General features: G+C 52.2%; 1 protein-coding gene across 4 annotated transcripts in view; it reads left to right on the top strand.

Moving 5' to 3' along the window:
- Positions 1-1339: 1339 nt before the first annotated feature.
- The window catches only part of ESYT3 (extended synaptotagmin 3), a 52172-nt gene continuing 39217 nt past the window's right edge, over positions 1340-14294 (top strand). For 3 of the 4 annotated variants that reach the window (XM_087430500.1, XM_087430501.1, XM_004419321.3), the window contains exon 1: positions 1341-1835. In XM_087430500.1, the coding sequence (XP_087286626.1) occupies positions 1509-1835 (327 nt within the window). In that variant the 5' untranslated portion in view covers positions 1341-1508. Of the gene's footprint in view, positions 1836-14294 lie in introns of all 4 variants that reach the window. The other variant, XM_087430502.1, reaches the window with a different exon arrangement.

The raw sequence follows: 14294 nt of genomic DNA, 5'->3' as shown, positions 1-14294 counted from the left end.
GACAGAGAGGGCGAGCACAAAGAAAATTACTCTAGCCCCACTTGGAAATGCAAAAGTAAAACTGATGACATCCACATAGCAGAGGCTATTTATCTTTCTAATCCAAAGAAGAGATGCTTTTATGAGACATTGTTTTTTTAAAAATATGAAACTGTACGTATACTTTTAATCTTTTTAATTTAGATCTCAACTCAAATGTGACCTCCTTAGAGAGCCCTTTCCACATCACTCTGGCTAAAACAGCCCTCCACCCCAGGCGGGTCACTCTGCCACACCACTTACTGCCTTGTCCTCAGAGCACTTTTCCCTACCTGCTATTTTCTTGTGTTTTGACTGTTGTCTGTCTTCCCCACGAGATGTCAGCTCTGTGAGAGCAGGGATCCTGTCTATTCTGTTCACGCTGAATCTCCTGTGCCTACAACAATGCCTGGCACTTAGTCGGTGGCTGTGTTAGTTTCCAAGGGTTGCCATAACAAAGTACCACAAACTGGGTGGCTTAAAACAACAGAAATTTCTTCTTGCATAATCCTGGAGATTTACTGTCTGAACTTGGAAGTTCAGACCTCCACCCTTCTGATCATTCAGAAAGGATTGGATAGAAACCATGGGCTTCAAAACTGACCCCCAAGCACCCCGGGACTTGCTCATCATTTCTCTTGTTCACCCATCACTTGCGGTGCTGGGCGCATGTGAGATGAGCAGGACGGGCCTGGCACCCGGAAACTCCCGGTCTGATGATGCAGGGAATGAAGATCGAAACTGACATCCCGCATAGAGGGCGGGTGTGTGGGGCAGAGGGTGTTGTGGGCACAGGAGAAGCCCCAGCTGGGCCAGGTTGGGCTGGGGGCTAGGCCTACGCTTTATAGATGCTAGAGGATGGGGCAGCGATGGAGCGCTCTAAGGGCCACTTGGAGGGCTCAGACACAGGGTCAGGCCCAGCCTGGGGCTGGGAGGCCCTCGAATGCCCAGCTAAGAGTCTACGCTAGACTGCATACTGTAAACTGGGTGTACGAAACAGGTTTTAGGTGATGTTTATCCATGACAAGCCATCTGTCCACATGCCTCGGTGAGTCATAAACCGCCTGGGGCGGCACCTGGTTCTATCCCAGTGTTGCGACTGCACCCTCCGCTGGTGCCTGCGCGAGACGTTGAGGTCCCAGGGCGCCCTCGTCCATCGGTTTCCTTTTACACCCCAAGAGGCGCCAGCCCCGCGGCCTGACTCCGCCCCCTTCCGCCTGGGCCCGCCCCTGGGGCGGAGACCTCCGGAGCTGTGGGCGGGGCGCAGGGAGGAGCGCTGCGGCGGCGCAGCCCGCTGTGCTTTCCCAGGCCGCGCGCTCCAGTGAGCTACGGAGAACCCTGAGCGCGGTGCGCGGAGGCGGCGCCGGGGTTGGCGAGGCAGGTGCTGCGGCCCGATCCTCGCGCTTGGAGGACAGATGTGCCCAGGCGTCGGGGCGCGCAGACCAGAGCTCAGGTGAAGCTCTTGGAAAGGGCAAGACGGCGGCGACGAGATGCGAGCGGAGGAGACCTGCGCCCCCGGCGCCCCCAGTGCTCCGGGGACCCGGCGCAAGCCCGGCCCCGAGCCACGCCTGTCCAGCCAGCTGCTGCCCGAGCTGTACACGTTCGTGGCGCGCGTGCTGTTCTACCTGGCGCCCGTCTACCTAGCCGGCTACCTGGGGCTCAGCATAACCTGGCTGCTGCTTGGCACCGTGCTGTGGATGTGGTGGCGCAGGAACCGCCGCGGGAAGCTCGGGCGCCTGGCGGCCGCCTTCGAATTCCTGAACAACGAACGCCAGTTCATCAGCCGCGAGCTGCTGGGCCAGCACCTGCCGGCCTGGGTGAGCCGGGCCGAGCCGGGCGGGGGTCGGACGTGGGACGGATGCGCCTGGAGGGTCGGAGGGAACCTGCGGTCAGCCGAGGAGCTGGGGCGCACAGACCCGAGGGAGGGCGGGAGCCCCGCGACCTGCACAGCCGGTGCCCGCGCGCGCCTGGCGCACAGACCCTGAGGACGGTGGCCGTGCCCCTCGTCGCGGAGCCCGTCAGCCGCATTCTCACTTCTGGTCCGGCTGCGCTGGGAGCGGGGAACCTGGGTTTCACTTAAGGACCCAGAGCCTGGGAGAAAACTTACGGGCGGGCCACACCCAGAAGAAAAACAAGGGCGTCAGGGACTCTGCAGAGTTATTCGAGAGGGAAGCCGAGGGCATTTCTTCCACCCTCCTGTTGATTCAAAGAACGCAGGGCGCTAAACTGATCGATGAATACAGCCATGCCAGAAACTGCAGACTAGTTGTCTCCAGAGGCCCAGACAGAGGGAGGGAGCCGGGCCAGAGATGGCAGTGCAGAGATGGGGCTGAGAGCGGGCAGGGGAGAGGCCCGGCTGCGCTGGGTCACGGGCTTCCCTCCCTCCCTCCCTCCGCCTTGTCGGGATGCTCAGGCGTGCCCAGATACACTCACTCTGCAGCCACAGACCCATCTCCTGGTGCGGAAGGGCCTGGGCTATGGTTTCTCGCTTCTGGCCCTGAGAATCACCTGGCCCACTTAAAAACAAGTTCTGAGCCACACCCCACAACCCCCAGGCGCTGAGGCCCCCTGGTGAATCTTATGATCAGGTGAGTTTGGAAACACTGCAAGAGGGGCTCTCAGTCCCAGGCGTAATCTGCGGCAAACCTCCCCCTCTGGGTGCTTCTCTGATTCTTCCAGATACACTCAGGCCCACAGGGGAGAGGTCCAGAGGCCATCAGACTCCTCATTTCCTCTGGCCTGAGGCTTGTATTCTAAATTCCAGCCAGGCCATAGGTTCCTTACACTTGCCCATGACAGTAGCCTTCAAAGTGAGCTATGAGAAGAAAATATTAGAAAGGCCTGTTTATATTTATCTTTATTTTTTTTATTATTATTCATTTATTTATTTGTGAGGAAGATCAGCCCTGAGCTAACACCCGTGCTAATCCTCCTCTTTTTGCTGAGGAAGACTGGCTCTAAGCTAACATCTATTGCCAATCCTCGTCCGTTCCCCCCCCCCCCAAGGCCCAGTAGATAGTCGTATGTCATAGTTGCACATCCTTCTGGTTGCTGTACGTGGGACGCGGCCTCAGCATGGCCGGAGAAGCAGTGGGTGGGTTGGGATCTGAACCCTGGGCCACAGGTAGCAGAGCACGCGCACTTAACCGCTAAGCCAGGGGCCGGCCCTATATTTATCTTTAAAAAAGAGAGAAATTAGGGGCCCGCCTGGTGGCGCAAGCAGTTAATTGCGAGCTCTCCGCTTAGGTGACCCCTGGGGTTCACGGGGTTGGGATCCTGGGGTTCACGGGGTTGGGATCCTGGGCGCGCACCGACGCATCGCTTGTCAAGCCATGCTGTGGCGACGTCCCATGTAAAGTAGAGGAAGATGGGCATGGATGTTAGCTCAGGGCCAATCTTCCTCAGCAAAAAAAAGAAGAGGATTGTCATCGGATGTTAGCTCAGGGCTGATCTTCCTCACAAAAAAAAAAAAAGAGAGAGAGAAAAAAATTAAGCCTTACTGTATTAGTTTGTTAGAGTTGCCATATCAAAGTACCACAGACTGGGTGGCTTAAACAACAGAAATTTATCAAGATCTAGGTGTCAGCAGTGTTGGTTTCTTCTGAATCCTCTCTTTTTGGCTTGAAGATGGCTGTCTTCCCCCTGTGTCTTCACATGGTCTTCCCTCTGTACATGGGTCCAATTTCCTCTTCTTATAAGGTCACCAGTCAGATTGGATTAGGGTCCTCCCTGATGACTTCATTTTAACTTAATCACTTCTTTAAAGGCCCTATTTTCACAAACAGTCACATTCCACTGGGGTTAGGGCTTTAACATATGAATTTGGGGAATACAGTAGAACTTGGGAGCACAGCGTGGAGGCGTGGCCAGTATATGAGGGAGCATCGGGTGGTTTGGTCCAGCTGAAGTGTGCGATGGGGCTGATGGACAGGGGCCAAGTTGTGGCAGGCTTGATGGTGGCGGGGCCTGATTCTGAAGGCTGCAAGGAGCCTATGGAAGGTTTTGGAAAGGCCCTGTAAAACACAGCATGGAGGGAGGAGTAGAGCTGGAGGAGAGAAACCAGTTGAAAAACTGATTTAAGCAAAGGTGGTGGTAGTGGGGACTGAGAGGAGAGGATAAGAGGTGTGCGGGAGTGGGACTCTACGTGCTTGGTGGCCTCTAGACTGGTGTGAGGGGAGGATCCAGGGGTCTTCTAGGGGGTTTTCTGATTGGGGAGCTGAGCACCCCTTACTGGGAATGGGAGTCCAGAGGAGAAGCAGGTCTGGGGAGGCAGGTTGTCTGTGTGAACACCTGTGCAGAGCATGCAAATAGATGTAAATGTGGGCTTCTGGACCCACCTCATGAAGGTTTCCAAGCCCCAGCTGATGTGGAAAACCTGGGACCTACTTGGGTGGATCTTCTTCTCCCATTCTCTCTCTGCCTCCCGAGGAACACGTTCTGTTTGTGAAGACAGAGAGAGACGTGGCTCTGGGTATGGTGGCGGCAGCGTGACCTCTGCCTACGATTTTGGAGCATGAGTGTCTGTATCCCCATATGTGAACCTTTCAGCAGCCCCTCTTCCCTGTTTTGAGAACTGATTTCCTTGCATGGAAGTGGGGTTGATAGCTTATGACCTCCTTTGGTATCAAGAAATATTTTTACAAATTAACAGATGGCAAACCAATAGTCAAGGATTGAAGGAAGGTTGAGGGTCGCGAGGGCCTGGTATGTGCTACGACCCTCACGCCTGCCTCGCACAGTCAGGCACGGCGTCCCCTGTACGGCAGCCCCGGTGAGTGGGGTGAGTCTCCAGCCCTCCTGCCGCTGGTCAAGCTGTGTGCCGCTTGGAAAGCGCGCCTTGTTCTAATTTGCACCAAGCACCTGTGGGGTGGAGGCCAGTCTGGGCTGGAGCTGAGATGCCGTCACGTGCCCCTGCCAGGCCACTCTTAGTCAGTTCTCAGTTGGGCAGTTCTTTGCTGCCCCGTTAGACTCCTCAGTACATTGCTCCACGCCGCTGCCTCCAGGTGACCTTAGAAGTTGCTTTCCCTCACTGGGCCTCAGCGTCCACACCTGTAAAAGGAGGTTGTTTCTGGTCAAACTTCAGACAGACCGGCTTCTGCACTGGTTCCCTTGCGTGGAAGATATAGCCCGAAGAAAGGATCCTTCTGCTTTAAATGGGGTCACGAGTGAAGACCCTGTGGGTCCCCGTGTCTTGTGAATGTGGCCACGTGGAGAGAGAAGGCGAGGCGCCTCTGCCGCTCATCCTCTGAACAGAGGAGCGGCTGCCGCTCACTGTTTACATGCAAATGTCCCTCGCACACAATTTTTACATGTATTTTTCAAGGAATTAAGAGCCTGCTCAGGCAGCCCTCCTTGTCAGGGCTGGGGACTGTGGACAGCACAGTGACAAGAGTGGAGCCCTCGATGCTACCGAGCTGGGGAAAACCCCACTCCGCCATTCACCTGGCTGTAGGCGTTGAAAGCTCAGGTCTGCACGCGGCTGTGGTGAGCTGAGCATCTGAGAAGCTGCTTGTGCAGGGCCAGGCACACGTGAGTGCGCAGTGGGGGCAGGCGCAGTAGCGCCTCAGTCTCCCAGGCCTCCTGACTCTGCCTTTTCCTAACATGAAACCCATCACCAAGTGTCCGAGCAGCAAACGTGTCTCCCTGGAGCTGGGTGACTGCAGAGGGTGCAGCAGGTAGGAGGAAGGGGCAGAGCACGTCCGTGAGGCTCCATCCTGTGTCCCTGGCTCCTCCTGGGCTGCTCCTGGAGGTCCAGAATTCCAGCTGTGGTGCTGCAGACACCACTGCCCTTCTGGTCTTCAGAGCCGCTCCTCGTGCTCCGGGCTCCTCAAGGCCCTTCTTGGGGTACTTTGCTGCTTCCCTGCCCCACCACCTCCCGCGGTGTGGGCCCCTGGTGAAGTTCTGCGGGCGGCCCTCCTGGATTCGCACACTGGGTCGGCCCTTCACTGTTCCATGCACTCTCAGGTTATTCTTGAGCCCTTGACCGGCGCTCAACTGGATGACTGGTTTGTGTATCAGATTTGTTTTGCTCCTGCCGCAGCTGGGCTGGTGTGAGGAGGGAAGTTTGGTGAGAGCCTCACCTGGCTCCAGGTCAGGCAGGATGGTTTGGGGCATGAGGGCCTGAGGCCAGGTAGAGAGCGTAAAGGAAACCTGGTAGTTTCATCTGTCTGTGGTCTCAGGTCAGTCAAGACTTGCTCTCCCTGTCCCCGTGGGGAACAGTTAACCCTTGTGAATCTGCTAGGGGGAGCGGGAGGGGACTGATGTGATGTGGTGGCAGGGATGGACTTGGAGTCTGATGCTCATTCACTGGGGGACCTTGAGAAGGTCCTGCCTTCTCTGGGTCCCTGATTCCCCTCTGAAAATGACAAGGTTTCAGGAAATGTTCTTTAGAGTCTTTTTAGCTCTAAGATCTGCCATCATGAATCAGTCCCAAATTGGCCTTTCTGTGGTGCCACATGCCCATAGGACCCTGCTCCCCAGCCTTTCCCACCTACCTACCGTCTACCTGAGGGTGCTGGCTGAGGTGAGCACTGGGGAAAGGTGAACCATTCATTTGCCCAAAGCAGTGGGCATTCCAAGGCTCACAGTGTCTCTGGGATGCTGGTCCCCTCCAAGCCTCCCTGCCAGCCATTCAGGCCCCCAGCCAGGGCCAAGTGCTTTGCTCTCCTGGGGCCAAGAGTTTGACATTCTTTCTGTGGGTGGAGCAGCAGTCTTCTAGGGCCCAGGCTCTCATGGTCTGTCCTGTCCTGATCTTTGGTTAATTAGGGGAAGTGAATGCACTGACAGCTGAGCTAGGCTGGACACTCTCAAATTAGACCACGAAGCTCACCAGCTAGTGCCGTGGAACCTGTTTTTAAACATCAGGACTGGTTGGGGGTGGCGTGGACTTCTTGGTGGGGGGACTTCTTACCTGTGAGGTCCCTGCAGCCCTGTGGGGTCATTCATCTGGCTTGCAGTCAGGCCTGTCCTCAGGAAGGAAGAGGCATGGCAGGTTTTAGTCATGCCCCTTGGGTCTCTGCCCCATGTCTTAGTGATGCTTCATGGACTTATCGTGTCCCGGGCCAGCATTGAGCAATAAGGGACAGAATGTGGGCCTCCTCCCTCCAGGCCCAGCACAGGGAGCTCAGGCATCCGTGTGTTCATTCCTGTACTCAGTTGGCAAACATCTACAGAGGGCTTGCAGGATGTCAGGCACAGTGCTACAGGCGGGCCCATGACACGAGTGACACATGGTTCCTGCCATCAAGGAACCCCCCGGCTAGATGAAGATTCAGAGCCATGAGAACAGGTTCTGAGACATGCAAGGCTCTGAGAGAGCCTGGGGGAAGGGTCTAACCAGGCTGGAAGTGGCCCAGGAGGCCTCCTTGGAGGAAGGAGCAACCCTCCTCTGTGTTGCTGGCCGCAGCAGGGATGGGGGACTCTGGGCCCAAAGTTCCCCACAGGTGTGGTCACTTGAGCTCATCCTCTCATCCTGGGGTGAGCAGATTCTGGGACAGCAATTTATGATACCCAAACGCACGGGTGACTGCTCGTTGCGTAATGTACAGGGGCTGAATCTTTCTGGGACTCAAGTGTCCACAGCAACCTTTTCTCCAGGCCGAGGGCCTGAGGACCTGAGTAACTTCGAGGTCACCTGGGAGGTGAGGAGCAGGGCCAAGGGGGGGACAGCCCCTATCCTCCTGCCCCGCCATGGCCCCCTCTCCAGTGGGCAGAAAGGTGTGGAGAGCTGACCACCAGCTTCCATTGGCCTCCTGGCCTAGAGCCTGGACAGCAGGCAGAGACGGCACTTCTGCGGGAATGTCCCCAGTGACTTTGGGGGAGCCACTGGGAGGTGTGAGCTGCCCCCTGATGACCCATGAAGGCCACAACCCAACTACACAGAGGAACAGGGACTGGGGCCTTCCCATCCTCCTTCCTGCCCCAGCTTCCTCTCCATTCAGAGTTACTTCTCCTGGCAGAGTGCTAGGGATTTTTAAATCTTGAGAAGCCTAGAGCTTATAGCCCGAAGTGTTCACCTGTGCTTGAGAGAGTGATTTCCCTCCTCCTCCTCCTCTCCTGCAAACTGTGGAGAGAGTTAGGATGTTTTCTGTCCATGGGAATTATTAAAGGGACAAAGCCCCATTCTCTTTACAGTCCTGTCATTTCAAGCCAAGGGCATGAGATGTGACTCCCTCAGGCCCCCTGGGGCCCTCTCCGTGGGAGCACAGGGGGCCACTCCAGCCCAAGAAGTCCCACCCTATTGTGCCCAGGTCATTAGTCCTCCCAACGCTCAGAGTCAGAGCCAGGGAACTTGTCTAGGACCCAGGATGTCTCAAGACCCTGGAATCACACACTCCATTCCTTGGCCCAGGTTGTGTTTACTTTTTAAGTAACTGGTTATAAACTGCTTAAAAGTGTATTTTTTCTGGTTATAAAAGTAAAAATATTCCCACAGTGAGTTATTTGAAAACGGCCTAAAAGTGAAAGTTAGAACAAGCATTTATAATCGCCCCATAAGACACCTCGTTATATTTGGCTGTACTTCCTTTGTATAGAAGGTGTATGCAAACAATTTTTTAAAAACTTGTACCTTTTTTCTTCCTTTTTATTTTTTATGTTCTTAACATTATATTACAAACAGTCTTCAAAAACATGTTTAAGGATTGTGATATCCTAAATGTGAATATACCATAAATTGCTTACCCATTTCTCTAACATCGATTATTTCCGTTATTTCCAAGTTGGCCCTGTCCATGCGGCTGGCCGAGGTGGGTGGTGGTCCCTGTGTCTGTCTGGAATTTCTCCCTCTGATCTGCCAGTCTGGCTCCCTTGGCTCTTCCTGCAAGTCCAATCGCAGGCCTCACAGCACCCCGAGCAAGTCTCCATCACTCCACTTCTCCTGCTGATTTGCACCCACTTATTTTTGTCTGACTTTTCCTCCAGACTGAACATTCTTTTAAGGCAAGGTGTGTTCCTTGTGCATCTCTGTACCCTCAGCTCCTCTCTCAGGGCCCAGCACGTAGTAGGCTCTCGATAAAAATCTACTGCATGAATGCTATGGTGAGTGTCTGCCATGTAAATCTTAGTCCGTGCTTCTCAAGTTCCATGCTCTAGATTCCTACACGTTAAACTGATGTGTCAAAGTGTATGAACGTCTTAAAGCTTCTCCTTCCGTCCTCACTGTGGCCTTATCAGCATTGAGTATTATCTTTTTTGGCCTTTTACTAGTTTGATAAGCAAGAGGATAAGTTTTTTAACCTCTATGCATTACCAAACCTACCTGGATCATTGACCTCTGCAGCAACTTGCCATCACTCTCAGGTTTCCTTGAAAAAATGACTCTGTGGACAGCTCAGGGCAGTCCCTATCTGCTCCGAGCCCTTACTCCTCAGCACAGGGTGACAGGCTCCTGGCACCAGTGTTCTGTCGCTGATCCCTGCCTTTGGGGTTTTATCTGCTCAGTTGTCCTGCTGCTGCTGGGTCCAGCTGACTTAGGCTGGTTTGCGGGCTAGTGCGTTAAGGAGCCTGTGGATTCTAGAACAGCGTTAGACAGAGTTTCAAGTTGGCAAAGTGATTATTTCCCTTAAAACACTTTTAGCAGGGTAATTTTAAGCAGAAGAGTGGGCAGATTTAAAAACAGTTTTCATGGTTGAATGTTTACCTCCCAAGAACACAGAAAAAAAGGGAATGAAAAAAGGCTGTGCTTCCTCAGGAGAAAAGTGAGTGAAATGAGGGACCGTTTTCTGGTGGAGAAGGAACCACTGACCAGGCACCCACAGAGCCTCCTTGTGGAGGACATCCGTGTAGGATACCCAGAGTGAGGGGTCTCCTCTCTTCTCGGAGCCTGGGGAGGGGTGGGCTGCCCCAGTGTGTGTAAAAGAATGCCCTTTGGAGTGGAGAAGAGCCGTGAGGCTTTTTGTTTTTATTTTTTTGGCGAGGAAGATTCTCCCTGAGCTAACATCTGTGCCAGTCTTCCTCTATTTTTTATTTTTATTTTTATTTTTTTAAAGATTTTATTTATTTAATTTTTTCCCCCCAAAGCCCCAGCAGATAGCTGTATGTCATAGCCGCACATCCTTCCAGCTGCTGTATGTGGGACTCGGCCTCAGGATGGACGGAGAAGTGGTGCCTCGATGCACACCCGGGATCCGAACCCGGGCCACCAGCATTGCAGCGCGCGCACTCAACCACCAAGCCACAGGGCCGGCCCATTCCTCTATTTTTTATGTGGGTCACCACCACAGCATGGCTTGACAAGTGGTGTAGGTCCGCGCCTGGGATCCAAACCCACAAACCCTGTGCCAACAAAGTGGAACTCGCAAATTTAACCACTACGCCACTGGGCGGCCCTGAGGCTTTTTTTTTCCCCCAGTGAAAAGGGTGTGTGTCTTTGTGTGTACATGTGATTCTGTGGATGTCTGTGTTGTTCTGGGTGTGTGTGTCTTTGTGTGTCTGTATATATGTTGGTGTGTATGTCTGTGTGTGTGTGTCTGCCTAGGTGTGTCCATGTATCTCTGTGTGTCTGGACGTGGCTGCTCCCATGGGAAGAGCTACGGCCCCTGTGAGAGGGAGCGAGCAGGATTTGCCTAGTGAGAGGCAAGCCCTTTAAGTGAAGGCCTCCAATCCTCCTGCCTCCTCAGAGGGTCTGTGGCCAAAGGCTCCTGCCCACGCCTCCCACCCCCACCCCAGCCCACCTGAAGGGATGCAGCTGTCACTCGAGCTCCATTTCCTACTACGGTGAATCATTTTTCCTAAAGGGTTGAAGAAGTAAAGCACGTGACCAGCTAAAGATGACTCATCAATGTGGGCCATTTTGGTGGCCTCTGCTAGCCGGGAATTCTGACTTAGACTTGCATTTGCTTTACAATCTATCTCTCCTCTTGAAGCTCTCATTGCTGTCACTCCCTTGATAATGTCTGAAAACGCTGTCATTAAAATATTAGCCCACTTTGCCTGGAAGGCTTCGGCCCAAGGACACTAACATCAGCAAGACAGGCGTTAGCTTAGGCAGGCCTCAGTTGGGGGCCGAGAGCCCATCTGTGTAAACTTCTCTCAGGGGTTCTACAGGGGGAACAGCAGGCATCTGAGATCCTGCTGACTTGACCATGGGCCCAGGCAACTTTTCCAGGCCTGCTGTGGGGAAATGCCCACACCTGTGATACATCAGTGAGGGTAGTGTTCATGTTTCTGCTGGGACAAACCCTGCTCTGAATTTGTCTCCACTTAGAAGTAGATTCACACCCATCGTCTCTCTTGGTTGTGGATCATGATTGCAGATCCTGGGCAGCACAGGAATTGATAGTCTCACTTCTCTGCATCAGAAGAGACTCGAGGCTGCAGGAAGTGAGTCAGGACTAGACCCTGCTCCACTTCCTACTCCTATGCCCAGCTCAGGAACACAGCTATGAGGTGGGAGTGGCTTTTAGGGCAACGGCAATGCCCGGAGCCAGGCAGAATCATGATACTGGAAGTGTTGTTCGCCTGCTAGCCCTTGCCTCCTCTTGCTCTCCATGGCACAAGAGAGGTTGCCTTTGTCAAAGAATTGAAGTCCATAGGCTGCTGGTAAGAATTTGATGACAAAACAGTGTTCTCCCAGAATGACAGCTGGAGACATAGACTGTGACTTTGAAGCCCTAGTCAGGAGCCCCAGGGGGCAGAGGAGCCACCTTTTTCCGGGGCCTGAGCAGGTCCTCCACCCTGGGGAGCCCTGTCACTCATTCTTCCACACCCTCCACCAGCATGGTCAGAAGGACCTGGGGAGCTTGTCAAAGATGCAGGTTTCCAGGCCCCTGCCCCAGTCCTCCTGAATCAGAATCTCTGAGGGCCCTGACCAGGAGTCTAGCCTTTTGCATTGCCAGGTGGTGTGGATGTCTCCCCCTAGCTGGTCCTGGAGACTCCCAGCCTTGTGGGGAATTGGAACAAAAGCTCAGAGACTTTAGGACACAGCCCGGGAGTGAGCCACCATCTTCTTTTTCTGCCTTCTTTTTGTTTACCTAGTGAGGGAGAGACACAGAGGCTCTGATTGGTCCCTTTGCCACGCCTCACTATGGAGCACCCCCATTGGGCAGAGCCTCACCTCTGCCCCACAGGTCTTCATCCCCAGGCACACATCCCTTGGCCAATCAGCGGAGGTCAAGGAAACAATTGAGTCTGGTCCTTCCCCTTGGCCTCAGCCGCTTTGGCTCTGTTATCCTCTCCTCATTTTCTATTCTCCCTTATCGGTGGTTCCCCAAAGGGCAGAGCTGCAGGCACCAGGAGCCCCACTAGAGAATTTGTGGGGCTTTGGGTCAGACAGAACTGGACACATAGCCCAGGTGACCTTGTTCCTGGCATGTACCTGAGGTCAAAGGTGTCAGAGTGTCTGCACCTGCAGGGTCTTTATACAGCTGCCAACAACACTCACCACTTCTGGAGCATTTACTCTGAGCCAGAATGGGACTGAGCACCTTACAGGCATTGTCTCCTTTACAGCCTCTTCTCAGGAACTCTGTGAAATTGGCAGTATTGTGCCCATCTTGTGGATGAAAAAACTGAGGCTTACAGAGGTGGAATTTTAAACGCACAGGGAATAGTTAGAAGAACACTGAGAAATAAACTTCAGATGCTGACGTTTCAGGTGGAGGAGGGGGAGGAGAAAATGGGGGAGAAAAAGATTTGAAGGCTGGGCTCAAATCCCATGCAGATGAGGTGGGTTCTGGTCACCTGGGTGATCTTGGCAAGTACTAACTCGTCTCTGAGCCTCTCCGCCTCTGTAAAATGGGGATAACCGTAGCTTTGCTGGTCACCTTATGGAGTTTTAGGGGGATCAAATGAAAGTGTCTGTGGAATACCCTTTGTAACCTATAAAGCACAGCCTACCAGTGAAGGCTCAGGTCCCGTGAGCGCAATCCTCGCTAAATTGGACTTTCTGTGAAAGAGGAAAACAGAGTGGTATGTATGGTCTTCTTAAGAGGGATGAGTGGGGAGGCGTAGAAGAGCAGGCTCTGGTCTGACAGACCTGGATCCGCGTCTCAGCGCCGACACTTCACAGCTGGTGACTGTAAGTGACCTCTCTGAGCCTTAGTTTTCTTTCTTTTTTTTTTTCTGTTAGGAGATCAGCCCTGTGCTAACCTCTGCCAATCCTCCTCTTTTTTTGCTGAGGGAGACTGGCCCTGGGCTAACATCTGTGCCCATCCTCCTCCACTTTGCATGGGACGCTGCCACAGCATGGCTTGCCAAGTGGTGCGTCGTTGGTGTGCGCCTGGGATCCGAACCGGCGAACCCCGGGCCGCCGCAGCGGAGCGCGCGCACTTAACCGCTTGTGCCACCAGGCCGGCCCCAAGCCTTAGTTTTCTTATCTGTAAAATGGGGCTAATAAGGGATTAAGGTGAGTATTAAATGATGTGAGATAACATGAACTCAAAAAGGTTGAAAATAGGATGGGCAACTTCGAAACAAAAGAAAGCTGGAGTAGCAATTTCCAAATTAGAGAAAATAGAATATAACTCAGCTATATCATAGAGACAAGGATATTATATCCTCATAAAAGGAGCAATAATTAAGAAGATAATATAATAATCATGGCCGTATATATACCACATAATATAAACTTGAAATATAAACTAATAACTGACAGAACTGCTTGGAGAAATAGATAATCAACAGTTGGGCTTGGAAATTTTAATACGTTCCTCTCTGAAAATGATAAGCAGACTAAGAGTAAACAAAGACAAAGAATATTCAAAGGACATGATTAATAACTTGATCATACATGGAACAGTCCTAGAAATTAGTCATGTACTAGGCCACAAAGGAATTGTCAATATATTCCAATGAGTACCATCCTACAGACTGCTCAGACAATAAAGAAATGAAATTAGGAAACAATAATAGCTATAGAAATCTCATGTATCTAGATATTTAAAAATATTATTATTTAAAAAATCATTAAGAGGAAGTCATGATGGAAATTACAAAAAAACTGAGAGCTGAATAACATGAAAACACCATCAAAACTTGTGGGGGAGTTTATAAATTTGAATTTATTTATCATAAAACAAGAAAAATTGAAAATAATGATTCCTCTCCAAAACTCAGAGTTCAACTCTAAGAACATAAAAGAGTAACAGATATAGATGAAAGAAACAAGGAAAGAAATAATAAATATGACGATGAAAATGAACAAAAATTTTAAAATAAAGGTAAAGAGGAAAGAAAATTATTAACAACTAAAGGTAGTTCTCTGAAAAGATGAGTACAATAGGCAAAACCTTTGTCAAGCTTGATCATGAAAAAATAGAAAAAGATGAAAATAGAAT

The sequence above is a fragment of the Ceratotherium simum genome, chromosome 5 (assembly GCF_057802395.1).
Source record: "Ceratotherium simum simum isolate JZ-2026a chromosome 5, ASM5780239v1, whole genome shotgun sequence".
Lineage (NCBI taxonomy): Eukaryota > Metazoa > Chordata > Mammalia > Perissodactyla > Rhinocerotidae > Ceratotherium > Ceratotherium simum.
This window is presented reverse-complemented; position numbering and strand designations above follow the sequence as displayed.